Below are 13,480 nucleotides of genomic sequence, written 5' to 3' on the forward strand. Positions count from 1 at the left end.
AAAAAAGCAAACACATACCTTAGTCCCAAAGAAACTCATTCAGAACAGGAGGCAGGTTTTGGAGGGGTTGAGTGGAAATGTGGTGAGTTTGCTATATATATACACCCAACGATCGCAGTGTTTTTTTGAAGTTGCTCGCTTAGTCTGTCTTAATTGCCAAGAAACGACTAAAGTAAATGCTGTGTTCCCAGAATAGCCACCTGCTGCACTCCGGGGAATCAAATCCATCAACACCAGTGGGCTGTGAGCTGGCCAGGGCCACACAGCTTCACACAGATCCTTCCCTCTCCGCTGCCACCTCGCACCGAAGGAGCCAAGCATCTGCTCAGAGGTGGGGTGGACCAGGAGCAGAGGGCACCCCCAGCTCTGCCTCATTTCAGCAGCACAGCAAACACAAGTGCCCTTTCAAACCAGAAGGTGAAAGTGTGCAGGCAGCAAAGACAGATTTTAGCTCCTTCCATGTTCTTTGAACTACTGGGAAGCCAGGGATGAAGGAGAACCAGTCCTTTCACTCCCAGACACCAGTTTCGAGGAGATTTTGAGGTTTTGAGGTTCCATCTCCAGTTCTGTCCTGAAAGGGGTGGCCCAGGGGAAGGGGAGGAAAACCCCAGACAACCTGAGATAACCCTTGGGAGTGATGGGGCTTCCTTCAACATCCAGATTAAACTTTAATTTCCTGCCTAGTGTCAGCATGAAGCACAATATCCCAACCCCCAGCTGACAACTGCACAAGGTTTGGTCTTTGGTTTGATGAGCATAAATCACCTTGCTGGTGACTATCACATATTAGGCCTCTTGACACACCATCACCTGCTATCAGCTCCTGCCACCCCCTTGTCCCCAGAGCTTACAGGTCTGCAGACTTTGAGAAGACCAGAGGTTGCTCTGCCACCCAGGAGCAGAAAAACACAAGGGTTTTTAAGAGGCAGCCAAGCTAATTAAAGGTATCTGTTTGGATATGAGTCTCAAAGGGCCACGGAGATGATTAGAGGGATGGAGCACCTCTACCACGAGGAAAGGCTGAGAAAATTGGGATTGTTTAGCCTGGAGAAGAGAAGGCTCCAGGGAGACCTTAGAGCACCTTCCAGTACCTAAAAGGGCTCCAGACTGGAGAGGGACTTTGGACAAGGGCAGAGAGTGACAGGATAAGGGGGCATGGCTTCCAGCTGACAGAGAGCAGGGTTAGATTAGATATGAGAAAAAAATTCTTCACTGTAAGAGTGGTGAGGCACTGGCAGAGAAGCTGTGGGTGCCCTGTCCCTGGAAGTTGAACGGGCCTCTGAACAAGGGCTGTGGCAGGGGAGTTGGAAGAAGATGATCTTTAAGGTCCCTTCCAACCCAAACCATCCCATGATTCTATGATTCTGAAAATCGTAGAACATGAAACCAGGAGACCATCTCCAGCAACAGCCCTTGTGTTCAGTGGGTGCAGCCAGAGAATCTTCCAGCATCCAAAAGAAGGCTGGCTGGAGACCTTCGAGCATCTCCAGCACCTGGAAGTGCTTCATGCTCTAACACTGAGATATGCTCTCCCAAGCACCAAGGGAAGTTCGTGCCACCCAGATGACTCAGAGTGGCAAAAAGGCAGCTGCATGGCTGAGTCATGTGTCCTTGCTCCTGGCACCAAAGGTCAGGTTTCTCATGGCTCCTGCGAGATGATGTAACCGGGCAGAACATTTAAACATCACCCATCTTCATGTTACTTCCCGGCCTGTGCTTTATTGTCTCTCCCTCCCCCACCCCTCCAAGGCTGATTCACAAAGATTTTTTAATTCCTATTAAGCTCAGCGAGACAAAATAATTGTATTTGGGAACAAATGTGACAGCTAGAGAGAACAGCGAGCAGCAATCTTCCTGCTGGCATCAGCTGGTGCCACAGCCCCGCCGCCCAGCTCCAACACCAGCATCACTATGGCCAGGGTTGGTCCTGAAGGAGGACACCCACCACCCAAACCAGGTCCCTAATGTGTCCCTAATCCAGTGCAGAGGACAAAGGGGCAGTGTGGTAGGATGGGTTCACACCAACAAGCTTATTCTGTCCCCATCTGTCCCCTACATTTCAGCTGTGTTATTAAGGCCACAGCTTTCAGACAGGAAAGAGGTTCATCTTAGGGCAAGGGGGCACATCTGTGTGGCCAAAATCCATACAGAACCACATGGGTACCCCAGGTGCCTCTGAACTGCGTGGCACGAGCTGCCAAGGGTCCACCAAATGTCCCATCCAAAGGGGCTCTCACAGGCAAGCTCGCCTCTCCTGACTGTCTCCCCAGCACCCAGCCACGACCCAATCCCACACATCACTGCTGACACTGTGGGTGCAGAGGATTCTTGGTCCTGGTTGTGCCCTTATCATGCCAGTTGAGCAGAGCCAGCTCAGTGCCACACCAGCACACCACACTGTGTGCCAGCCCGTTCAGCCTCCACTGACACCACAGCAGAGGAGCGCTGAGCAAGCTGCTGCTCAAGGCTGACGTCCAGTGCCTGTCGTGCCAATTAAAAAGAAGCTAAAAATAGCAGAGGAAAAGAAAAAAAAAAAACCCTAAATGCACCACACGTTTGTATTCTAAAGGAAGCTTTGGAATCAAAACTGCTGGACCGAGGTGTTACTGACAGAGAGAGAAATTCCTGAAAAGTAGAATCAGGTCAGAGATGACACCTATCAAGGCTGGAAAGCTCATTAGTCTCACCCAGGCAGCTGAGAAAAGTTAATTGTGGACCATGGTAAGGTGAGGTTTGCCTGTACACCCTCCCCACGTGAGGAGATCAGCTGCTGGACAGCTGAAATGATGCCCATTGATTCACCAACTCCTTGGCCAAGTGCTCAAAGGCTGCTCAACTTGTCCAAGCATCTGAAAAAATGAGACTGCCTAATTTCCCAGGAATTGGGACAATTTTTGTTTGGTTTACATGATTTAATGCCCTTTGGCTACTTATTTTCTGCTGCATCCAACATTGGTGCTTACGCCATCACGCCTCCATTCTTTGCTGACCTGCTCCCTCTCAGCTATCTGATCCCTCCCTTCTTTCCTTAGAAATTATCTTTCTTATTCATAAGGAGATGACTTCTAAAACAAACAAAAAAAACCCCAAGATCATCTACAGTTTCTTCTCAGGGCTTCCCACTATGAAATATGAAATATGAAGTTTAAGCATGTATTTGTGAGATTTCTGGTGAGGAGGGAAGACCAATGCCTGCAAGCAGCTCATCCAGGATTTGCCAGCTGGCTGCTGCCTGTCTGCAGTTGAACTGGTCCAAGCTCCCACACACCCACCTCCCAAAAGTATCCTTCCCCATCCCAAGGTCCTCGCTCCATAACAGTCCATGAAATGCCCAGCTCAAGGAGCACTGACCTTGATACACTTCTTGAAGGAGGCCACAGCACAAGTTGCCCTGCTTTTCTACTGGACTGACCTTCCAGACCCTCATCCAGCACATTCCTGGTCCCGAGAAAGAGCCACTTTTCAAGTCAAACTCAAAGACCAGCTTCCCATGCAACTCAGGATCCAAGAACCAGTTTATCCTGACTCAACTAGAAACACACCACATGGCAACATCAAAACTCACAACTTCTAACTCTTACATGGGATCAGCGTTTCAGGCACCCATATCTGAAGCACCACAAGCTCACAGCACACTGAGAAGAGGCTGGGACCCCTTTGAAGGTGGAAAGATCCTTTCACACCTGCCACAAGCATTGCCAGAGGTCAGCATTTTGAGATCTGCAGTTAAAGCCAACCCCCAGCACAAAGCAGAAAGCACTGATGGGAAAAGGACTGGTTGCAAAACAGAAGAATTCTCACATCAGCACCACCCTCACAGCCTTGGGAGGACCAGAAGAGCTTCCAGTTCTGCTCACGGGGGAACAAGGACCAGCCTTGCAGCAGAGCACACCAGCACGAGCAAACCCAGGAGGAGCGAGTACACACAACATCAGGACTTACCTCTACCCACTTCCCGTTGACTTCCATGAAGAGGACGCAGAAGGGGTCGGATTTGGAAGTGACATCCCTGTCCAGAAGGTTCTGGCCGCAGATGGACAGCTCGACTTTGCAGACACAGTACTGGGAGCCGACGGGCCCCGGCGGCGTGGGAGGCATCGTGTACGCCATGGACTCCGGTGGCAGCAGCTCCAGGCAGTCTGTGGGACATGAGGACAGAGAGAAACCTCAGTGCTGAAGGACAGCAAACACTCTGTCAGCACTGGCGAGTTGGGCACAGACAGAGGAGCCACGTGCACAGCGTCGATCTCTTAAGTTATGATCCAAGTCATGAGGCTTTCCTGGCTCCAGAGTATCTCCCTGCCCAGTCACCATCTCCATGTGGTCACCCCACCAGGCAGACATCCTGAGTGGGAGCCCAGCAGAGCACCTACAACCTGCTTTGGGTTTGCTCCATAAATAACAGATTTCCAAGGAAAGGTAACATCTTCTGCTTACCCTCCTGAGGGAAAGGGGGGTCCCCAACCTCTCCTTCCAGCATGCTGGGCTTTTTTTTGTTGTTTTTTTTTGTGGGGAGGAACCACATTTCCACACCATCTTTCATCACAAAAATTGGTTGTTGTCTGGCTGGTCCCAAGCCACAGGCCATGGACCTAAACTACAAGGGCCAAACTTGAGCTCTGCTCCTCAAATCCTCACAGGGAAGGGGGTGAGACTGAGGAGGAGTGGGGTGGAGGGCAGCTCCAGCTCTGGTTCAGCCCTATCTCCATTCAGCTCCCCAGGCCAGCTGCAGGCAGTGGCTCTGGCAGCAGTTAAGAAGTGGCAAGAGTTGCCTCAGAGAAGCACAAGGCAAACGTGACAACCACTGCATGGCCTGAAGCATGGGATGATTTACAGGGCCCTGACTAAAAATCCATTTAAGATCTTACCAAAAGTATGCTACCAAAGTAATTTTGCAGATAGAAATGTGTTTTATACCATTATTAGTGCAAAACCCCACCCCACACTACATTCTTGCTCTCTTATGTGCAGCTTACTTGTAAAAAACCACCAAAGGTCTTCAGCTGAGCAGAAAGGGCAGGGGGAGAAAGATAAGAAAAAGCATTTCCAGAATAATTTATACTAACAAACTGTTGTGGCTGGGGTTGCCAGTGGAAAGTGAGCTCTTCTCAGCAGCTGCTTCGATACCTTTTGTCTTCTTTTTCACGAGTGGCTCCTGGCTCACCCACCTTATCTAAAACCCCCAAACATTACCTTCCTCCACCTTGATAAACCATCTGCTTCTGTTTGGCATTGAAACCCCAATTAATGCTATCTGTTTGTTTTGCCTGGGCATGAGTACTTACAAGCCCTTGCGCTGCTGGGAGTTGGGCTGCTGCCCTCTTCCCTTGCAGCTCAGCTTCCTACCTGGAATAGGGATAGGGGGGCAGGGATAGAGTGATCCCAGCAGGACTGTGAGAGAGGGAGCTCCAGGCTCAGTGCTGGCTGTCCTGAGTGCTCAGCCCTGCTGCAACAAACACTGAGCAGAAAACAGCTCCAGCTTCCAAGGCTCGGAGCCCTCTCCTCCTACCTGCAGAGATTTCTGCTTGGTACCAAGTCACCAGAAACAAGCCTGGTTTTAACCCCCACCGGTAAGCACAAGCTCTTCATCCCAGCCTGCTGCTCAGGGAAAGAGTGGTGCAACCCTTCTGGCTCCATAGGAACCCAGAAACTTCTCCAGAAAAAGAAAATCCCCATCCATGCCTGCACACACCCGTGCACATCCCCGTGTCCCTTTCTCAAGCGTGGTTCCCCCTTCCCTAGACCCAGCCTGCCTCGTGCCATCACTCCCTGTCCACAGCAGCACAACACCAAAACAGTGGCAGCCTGACACCAAAACGGTGGCACACGTGGGCAACCTCCCATCTGCTGGGGCTTCAAGGAGAAGCACATGTGGAAGCAAAAGTCCTCACGGCTCCTCCTCCGTGGCCGGGGCACTGGCTCCAAAGTGCCTGTACCTGTCGCCCCTGCCTCTGCTCCTCCCGAGCCCGTGCCATCAGCTGCAGCTAAAGCAAAGATTTCATTTTAATTTTTCTTTAATGCACAGATCGTGTAATCGGTGTCTTAAAATAGCCAGGCCTGTTCTATTTGTGCTGCTGTCTGTCTGTCTGTCTGTCTGTCTGCTGCTCCCCCCGAAAAGCAAACACGGGGCAGCTGTGCTGGCATTGGCCTGGCCCTGCCGGAGCAGGGACATCTGGGTGGAGTGTTTCCACCTCCCCTTCCCCCAGATCTCAGTGCTGTCTCACAAAAAGCAGAGGCAGCAAGTGACTCAGTGGAAAAACCTTTTTTTTTTTTCCCAGGGCTGGCAGGCACCAAAACATCCTCTTGGTGCTCCTGCCCCTGTGCTCAGGCTGTCCTGCTCCCCGGGGAGCGCACGGTCCAGACGGACACTGGGACGAGGACAGATGGCCAGTGCCAGCTGGGGCAGAGACTGGAGAGCCACCTCTACTCCTGCTGCACCCACATGGATCCAGCACCTTCCTCTTGCTTCCCTGGCATGGATCCAGCACCTTCTGCAGGGCCAGGTGGGGGTTCAGCCCCTGACACCTTGGCAGCAGCCACAGGTCCCTCCAGCTCAGAGGCTTCACATCTGAGGCATCACCAGGCTTCAGCGAGCTGGTGGTATTCTAACATCCCAGAAGATGCTTTAAATTCAGGGGTTATTTGAGCTGGCTCGCCCATCATCTGTATTCCAGTCTCTCCTCCCGTTTTTGTTCTCCTCTCCTCACATTTGCCACCCTGAACAAAGTCCTGTGACTCTCTCAGCATCCGTGGCCAAATATTCTCCCAGTGTACAATCCCAGCTGCCGGCCTCGTGCCCATCATGCAGACACGTGGTCTCCTGCCAGAACACGGCCAGGTTACCAAGGAGAGGCCCCAGGGACAAGCTTGAAGCTTTGATTGCCCCACGGTCCCATCTGCCACCGGCCACAGCAGGTGCCTGGAGAGGCATCACAAGAGCAGGATCAGAATGGAGGGACATGGTCCTAACATCCTTTCTGGGCTCCAGCTTCCAGGACCTCCCAAGCTGGATGCATCTTTGCACTTCATAGCTTTCAAGTGCTTTTTCCTTTGTGACTTGGTCACCTCCAAGCTGCTCCATGTCCACAACATCCCACAGAGAAGGGTTTTGCTGGCTGGGGGCACATGCAAGCCCTGGGGCCAGCCAGAATATCTGAAATGAATATCTGAGAGCCCCAGAGCAATGCACACAGATGTTCTCCTCCTCCTACTCACCCCATGGCCACCTGATCTCTAAGCAGAACCCCAAAGCACGTGCATAAGGGCTGGCAGGAAAACCTAGGACCTTTACTTCCTCTCTTATATGAAAGAGGAGTAGGGGAAGGAGATATCTGTTTTGCAAACTAACTCATGTCTAGAGAGGTTCCCCTTTCCTCTGCAGAAGAGCAGCCCCATGAGCAGCAGTTGCTCAGGCCATGCTAAAGCCCTCTTTTAAGCACTAACAAGAAAAAAAAAACAGAGAACTTAAAAAATAAAGCCATGCTTTAATTGAAACATTTTGAGGGCTTTTTAAAATCTTAATAGAGCCACAATTTCATTGATCTCCTCTCCTTAAAGAAATCAGATTTATCTTAACAGCCAATACCAGATATACTCAAAACAGCCCCAGAAGTGCCGATATCCACCAGTGATACCATGAAAAGTCCCTCCCAGGGATTCCTTGTCCCTTCTTTTGGATGATCTGTGATTTCTGCAATACCCCACACAAGTCACCTGTGACTCAGTTTTCCCACTCGGGCTGTCCCACTACAGCCTACTGCAATTGTGGAAGCAAGTCTCCTTTCAGGAAGGGAAAAATGAGAGAGAGAAATTGAATGAGAGGGGTAAATTGAGGTCCCTATAAAGCACATATCTGATCTTACAGGCAGTGGAGACACAGAGGGAGAGCAGCTGTACCCGAGGGAGGATTAAGACCAGGTGAAAACAGGTTGTCAGAAGATTGAAGCAAAGGAGAGGAGTGTGAGGACACAGAAACTGCTTGCCCAGAGCAGCAGAAAAGCTGAAACACAGCACACACAGAGCCAGAGATGCCAGGAAAAGTCAGGACACACTGCCATGGATGCCCAGTGCAGCTCCCCACACTGTCAGAACCCACAGTGGCCACTTTGCTCTCTCCTATCAACAGAGTCATCTCCAGAATTCTTTTGCAAAGCAAAGGTATTTGCCTCTTAGTCTCGCCTGGGCAACACTGAGGATTCACCAGCTTGCACCTGGTCCTCTTAACAGCCTCGTTACCTTCTGCACACACATGCAATGAGTCCTGTACACAGCTGCTGGTGCCCCCAGCAAACGCCTCTGCCACAGGTGAGCAGCCTGGGAGGCAGAAAGGGACATCCCTACAAACGTGTTCCTTGGGTACCTGCTACCATCAGAGGATCTTCATCGCTCTCACATGGCAGGGAAAGGCTGAAAACTGCCTCTGAGCATCCCAGCACGGGCAGCACGGCTGGGACTGAGCTCAAACTCCCCCAAATTCACAGAGATTTGGGCTACACCTGGCAGAGGGAGATGCCCAGGCAGGGCTCTTGCTTCCAGCCTGATGCTGCCCACAGTTCTACCTGCTGGAAGCCAAGGGGAGATGCTGGAAGCCAAGTACTGAGATACTTTGGGAGCCAGACACAGAAGGACAAAGCATTTAATGACAACCTAATTAAGTGACTTCTCCAACGAACCCTTCCTGATGGAAACTGTCCCAAATGGGCTACGATGGGCAAAGCTGCCTGTGCCAACAGCCAGCACTGGTGCTGCGAAATTCCATTTCAGCAGCTGGTGGCCACCTCGGTGTGACAGTGGCTGCTGCTTCATCTGTTGCTCAGGCATTTCCCACCCACAGTGCCCAGCTCCTCCCAGACCACTGCTGTCTGGGGTGAAGGCTGGTCCCTCTGCAACTGCAGGGGCACAGCTGCTGCCTGGCCACTGTTCCAGGACCAGAGGAAGGACCTGTGTCCTCACAGAGGGGATCACACTCACAGAGGCACCAAAACTGGAGATTTCAGCAAGACGGGGATGTGGAAAACCAAACACCTTTGAGTGCTTCAGGCATGCAGGCAGCCTCGGACACCAGAAGCCTTCGGGCAGGGCCTGCCCCGGCATCGGGGAGCAAAGAGCAACAGGATTTGTTCTCCATCCCTCTCCAGATGAAGTCTGAAAATGTCATCGCGCTCTCCCCAAAGTATCTAAAGCCACTTACTGAGGAGAAATCACGAGCCCCGAAGAGCAAGCGCTCCAGAGAAAGCGGGGCCCCCGGGCTCCCGGCGGCAAAGGTGCTTCCGTAATTCCCACCCGTCGTCGGAAAGCCGAGGGCTCCAGCCGGGCAAACGAAAGCAAAAGTCCATCCTCCACACCCGCGGTGACGTGTGGAGGGAGGGAGGCAGCACCGACCGCTGACCCGGGTCGGGAGGAGCCGCAGGGGCTGAAGCTCGTTTTGGGAAGCTGCTCAGAAAAATCAGAAACTGGGGGAAAAAAGAAAGCACACACACACAAAAAAGTCCTTCCTCAAAACCAGAGGGAAACAGAGGGGCTCTGACGGCTGCTACCGGACAGCTGCCCCAGGGTGCATCTGCAGGGGGCAGAGCCCAGCATTGCTGCTCACCCTGTGCCTGCCCCGCACTCATCGCCCGTCCCGCACCCGCGGCATGCCCGGCTCGCAAACCCGTGGGTGCCTTCCAGTCTTGCTGCTGAGAAAGGAGAAAGGGCAAGTGAGGAGCAAGAGTGAGACGAGAGTGTAGCAGCGTCCTCCGTTCGGGACACACAGCGATGCCCGAGCCGCACAGACCGACCCCATTCCCACCTCCGCTGCCGCGCACGTATTTGGCTTAGATACGCAGAGAAGGACTGCACATTTTCGCTTGACTTACAAGTTTCCTCTGGGGCTCAATTTAGGGAAATCTGTGATTTAGGGCAGAAAGCACCGTGATGTCACTGGGAACCGCGGCGATCACGTCAAACTCTGTACGCAACCGCCCTACAGAGCAGACCCCAAGGAGAAGGTTCATGTGCCAGCTCTGCCCTCGCCGCGTTCCGGAGCAGAAAACGCCGCTGCCCGTCGGCCGTGGCCGAGCGGGAGGCTGAGTCCTGCGGGAGCAGCACGGGCAGCACCTCTGGGAGCCTCCATCGGAACGAGGGAAACGCCGAACGCAAATCTCCTGCCTCCCCGGGGCAGCGATGCTCTCGTCAGACACGTGCTCCGGGTGGGACAAACAAGCCAACCAGGAGATGAAGGAAGGGAGGACAAGGCACTCTGAGGATCTGGGGGGAAGATTTTAACTTCCAGCGTTACAAATTCTCTGTTCCATCCTGCAGCAGCCATATGGGAGCTGGGCATGCTCTCCCAAGGAGGGGAAATAGATCTGTTTCAAAACAGGATTTGGAGGAAAAGGCGGATTTATTTAAAGAAAAGCCCTATGAAATGTAAAGGATCAGGGCAGCCCCGTGGGGAGGGTGGCTGGGCTGCAAAGGACACGCAGCCAGCAGGGCTCCCTTGCAGGTGCAGAGGGAACCTCCTCTATGTTAAATATATGCCATGTATGGAACAGGCTGTTTAACTTATTAACCACTTTTCTACCTTATTGAAAACAAAAATGCTGGCTTTCTGAATCTTAGTTGGATTCCTATTGCCAGCCAACAGCCAACACCGTGTATCACATGTGAGAGGGGAAGAAAAAAAACATCACTGAAGTGATCAGAAATACCTTTAACTGCTTTTGAACCTCACCACGTGCCAGCCTAACCTCATGCCAGTCAGAACAGCCCCAGCAGCAGGCAGGCATGCAGGTCCCTCCATCCCATGCACCATTTCATCCCCAGAGCAGCCAGAGCTTTCGAGCTGATAAGATAAATAAATATTAATTCATGGGTAGCTGTGTGTGGTGCTCGTTTGCACTGTTATACCAACACCAAGCCCACATGTCCCCGTGGCCAGGGCCCACCTTCACCCTTCCCCCTTCCATCCCACCATCCGCTCCCCATCACGGGTAGGATTTTCTTCACTACAATCCAACGTTTTCCTACAGAATTTTAATTTTTTGGCCTGCTTTGCAGCAGAGAGATGCTGCCACTCGATGTGTGAAGCTTCACCCTGAGACAGAACTGTGTGCCAGTGGCACAGAAATGCGGTGGTTTAAGGGGATGACGTCTGATAAATTCTCAACCCCTTCCCAACAGCTTCAGACACCACTTGAGGGAACATCAGACCGGGTTTAAATGGTTGCACAGCACCGGACTTGTTGTTTAAAAGCAAAACTCGTGTTCGCAGCTTGTCTCGTTTTTCAAATCAGCCTCACGACAGCTGATGTTTCTTCCTAAATCCTCAGCTTCTGGAATCACGTGATGATGGAAAATCCAGGGCTGGGGGGAAGGCGACTATTTTAGACACAAGATTTTTTCCTGCTGGCTACAGGCAGAAAATATGACAGCTCCCAAACACAAAGCCTCAGCAAAAGCAGCAGGCAAATAAAGAGTGGAGACCTTCTTGCTGAATTCTACACTCGTTTGTTTTTCTGGTATTTTAACAACATAACAACAATGTTATGATCTCCAAACTCACCTGATTTGCTGGGAATTAATTTTTCCCCTTCTCCTGTGATCCAAACAAGGAACCTCTGAAAGCCAGCAGCCAGGAAACTGAGCCAAAGCAGCAAAAAGTGATGACTCAGGTCCCTCAACAAATATTTTACAGTGGTTTAAAAGACAAACTGTAAGATTTCATGGGTGGGGGTGGGAAAGGGAGGGAAGCATTCAATTCTCTTTTTTTTTTTCCACACTGTTTTGTGGGGTTTGCATCCTGCCAGGAGCACTATTTCAAATGCCTGGCTACTCTACCACACCAGAAAATTTACCTTTCCTTCTCCTATCCCCCCACCCTGCCTCGCAGTGCGAGCCAAGGTTCTCACATAAAGAGTTCCTTATGAGAGCTGGCAGCCCTGAACCAGGACAGGAGGCTGCAAGCGTTGCTTTTTCATCAATTAACCCGGAATTACGTTCCTGGCACACCGACGGCTCCCGGAGAACAAGCCCTGATTTACGGTGGCGCGAGTGACTCCAGCCAGCTCCCCCTGGACAGAGCTTTCCACTGAAGTCAGTGGGAAACTCTTTCCACCAAGTGTAACAGGAGCAGGAGAAGCTATTCCTCCCAGACTCTTCACACACCACACTAAGACTGCTAAAAGGCAAACAAAGCTGATGCAATTCCAGTACACAACTGGGCAGACTAGTAAATCACAGGGTAGCCAGAGGCTGCTCCAGTGCCACATAATCCCACTGTTTTGGGGTGAGGGAGGAGGATTGCTGGAAGAGGAGAAGAGTTGAGGACTGCTGTGTGGCTGATGTATCCCCCCAGGGCAAAGAGCATCTTCACCCACAGCTCAGCTGCAGAAGCTGAACCTGAAGAGGATTTTTCAGCATTGGAACCTCCAGTTCCCGGGGCCTGAACCCCCTCCTACAGCACAGACTGGCCAGGCACTGGGGCCCTCACACCCCCACAAGCAATGGCTTCACAAACTGCACCAGCTTGTCAGCAACCAGCACAAAGTCCCTTGCTGTCCCCCAGCACGGGCCTCAGGAGCAAAGATGTCCCCACTGACCCTCACAATCTCAGTCCTCTTTAGCTGGAGCTCAGAAGGGCAGTGAGGAGGGAGAACTGTCACAGCAGGTGACCCTGCCCACCCTCACTGCTACTGAGTGATATCTGCAACCCCTTCAAGAGATGCAAACTGTGATCCTGACCAAGCAAGTCCTGGGGACAGCAGGGCACATGCCAATGGTGGAGACAGGCTGCTGGCAAACTCTGTCCCCAGGGGTCTGGGGACAGGGCTTGATCTTGGGGAGCAGCTCCAGGACCTCCCAGGGCAAGTGCTAGAGGCTGCCTACACCACAGGAACATGCAATTTTGGAGACACCTGGAAGCCTCACTGGGTGCCTTCCTCCTTCCCTCCACATTATCCCAACCAGGATGGTCCAGCAGCAACAGCAGAGAAACAAAAATACACATCACCAGAAAACGTAAACCTATTCCCAGGCTATCACACAGCTGTAACCAAAGCAAATGCAGCATTTCCCCAGGGCTACTACAGGAAAACATCCTCCCCTGATTCCATCCTTTCCACGTGCCCCAAGCTTTTGTTCCCAGCCTTCCTCCTCCCATCTCTCCACTCCCTGCCCCCAAAAGGCTTTGGTGGGAGGCAGTTTCTGGCTGATAATAAATCATTTTCTGACCCCAGAAAAGCACAGTGGTATCACAGGCACCAGTACCTGGACTGGCTCAAGGAGGATGATGCTGGTGACGGGGGAGCAATGTCAGAACTGAGCACCCCTGGGCTGTGCTGGCGCCGCCCTCCTTCCAACTCCAGCTTTTCCAGCGAGGTTCAAGTGTATTGCCGGAGGTTCAAACCCGGGGCTCCAGGTTCATGAGGATCCTCCCAGTTCCTTTCCAATAAGTAGCTCAGCCTCTGGGGAGTCAGCAGTAAGGACCCAGCCCTTCCGA

The 13,480-nt window shown here is 52.1% G+C and overlaps 1 protein-coding gene across 2 annotated transcripts in view; it reads right to left on the bottom strand.

Annotated features, from left to right (window-relative positions):
• CPNE2 (copine 2) overlaps positions 1-13,320 on the bottom strand; it is a 43,041-nt gene extending 29,721 nt beyond the window's left edge. The window contains exons 1-2 of one of the 2 annotated variants that reach the window (XM_018083114.1): positions 13,249-13,320; positions 3,943-4,139 (exon numbers count right to left, since the gene is read on the bottom strand). In XM_018083114.1, coding sequence (XP_017938603.1) covers positions 3,943-4,110 — 168 coding nt within the window. In that variant the 5' untranslated portion in view covers positions 4,111-4,139; positions 13,249-13,320. Of the gene's footprint in view, positions 1-3,942; positions 4,140-9,190; positions 9,291-13,248 lie in introns of those variants that run through there. The other variant, XM_008924195.2, reaches the window with a different exon arrangement.
• Positions 13,321-13,480: the final 160 nt, after the last annotated feature.

The sequence above is a fragment of the Manacus vitellinus genome, unplaced genomic scaffold (genome assembly GCF_001715985.3).
Source record: "Manacus vitellinus isolate BGI_N305 unplaced genomic scaffold, ASM171598v3 scaffold_10_pilon, whole genome shotgun sequence".
Taxonomy (NCBI): domain Eukaryota; kingdom Metazoa; phylum Chordata; class Aves; order Passeriformes; family Pipridae; genus Manacus; species Manacus vitellinus.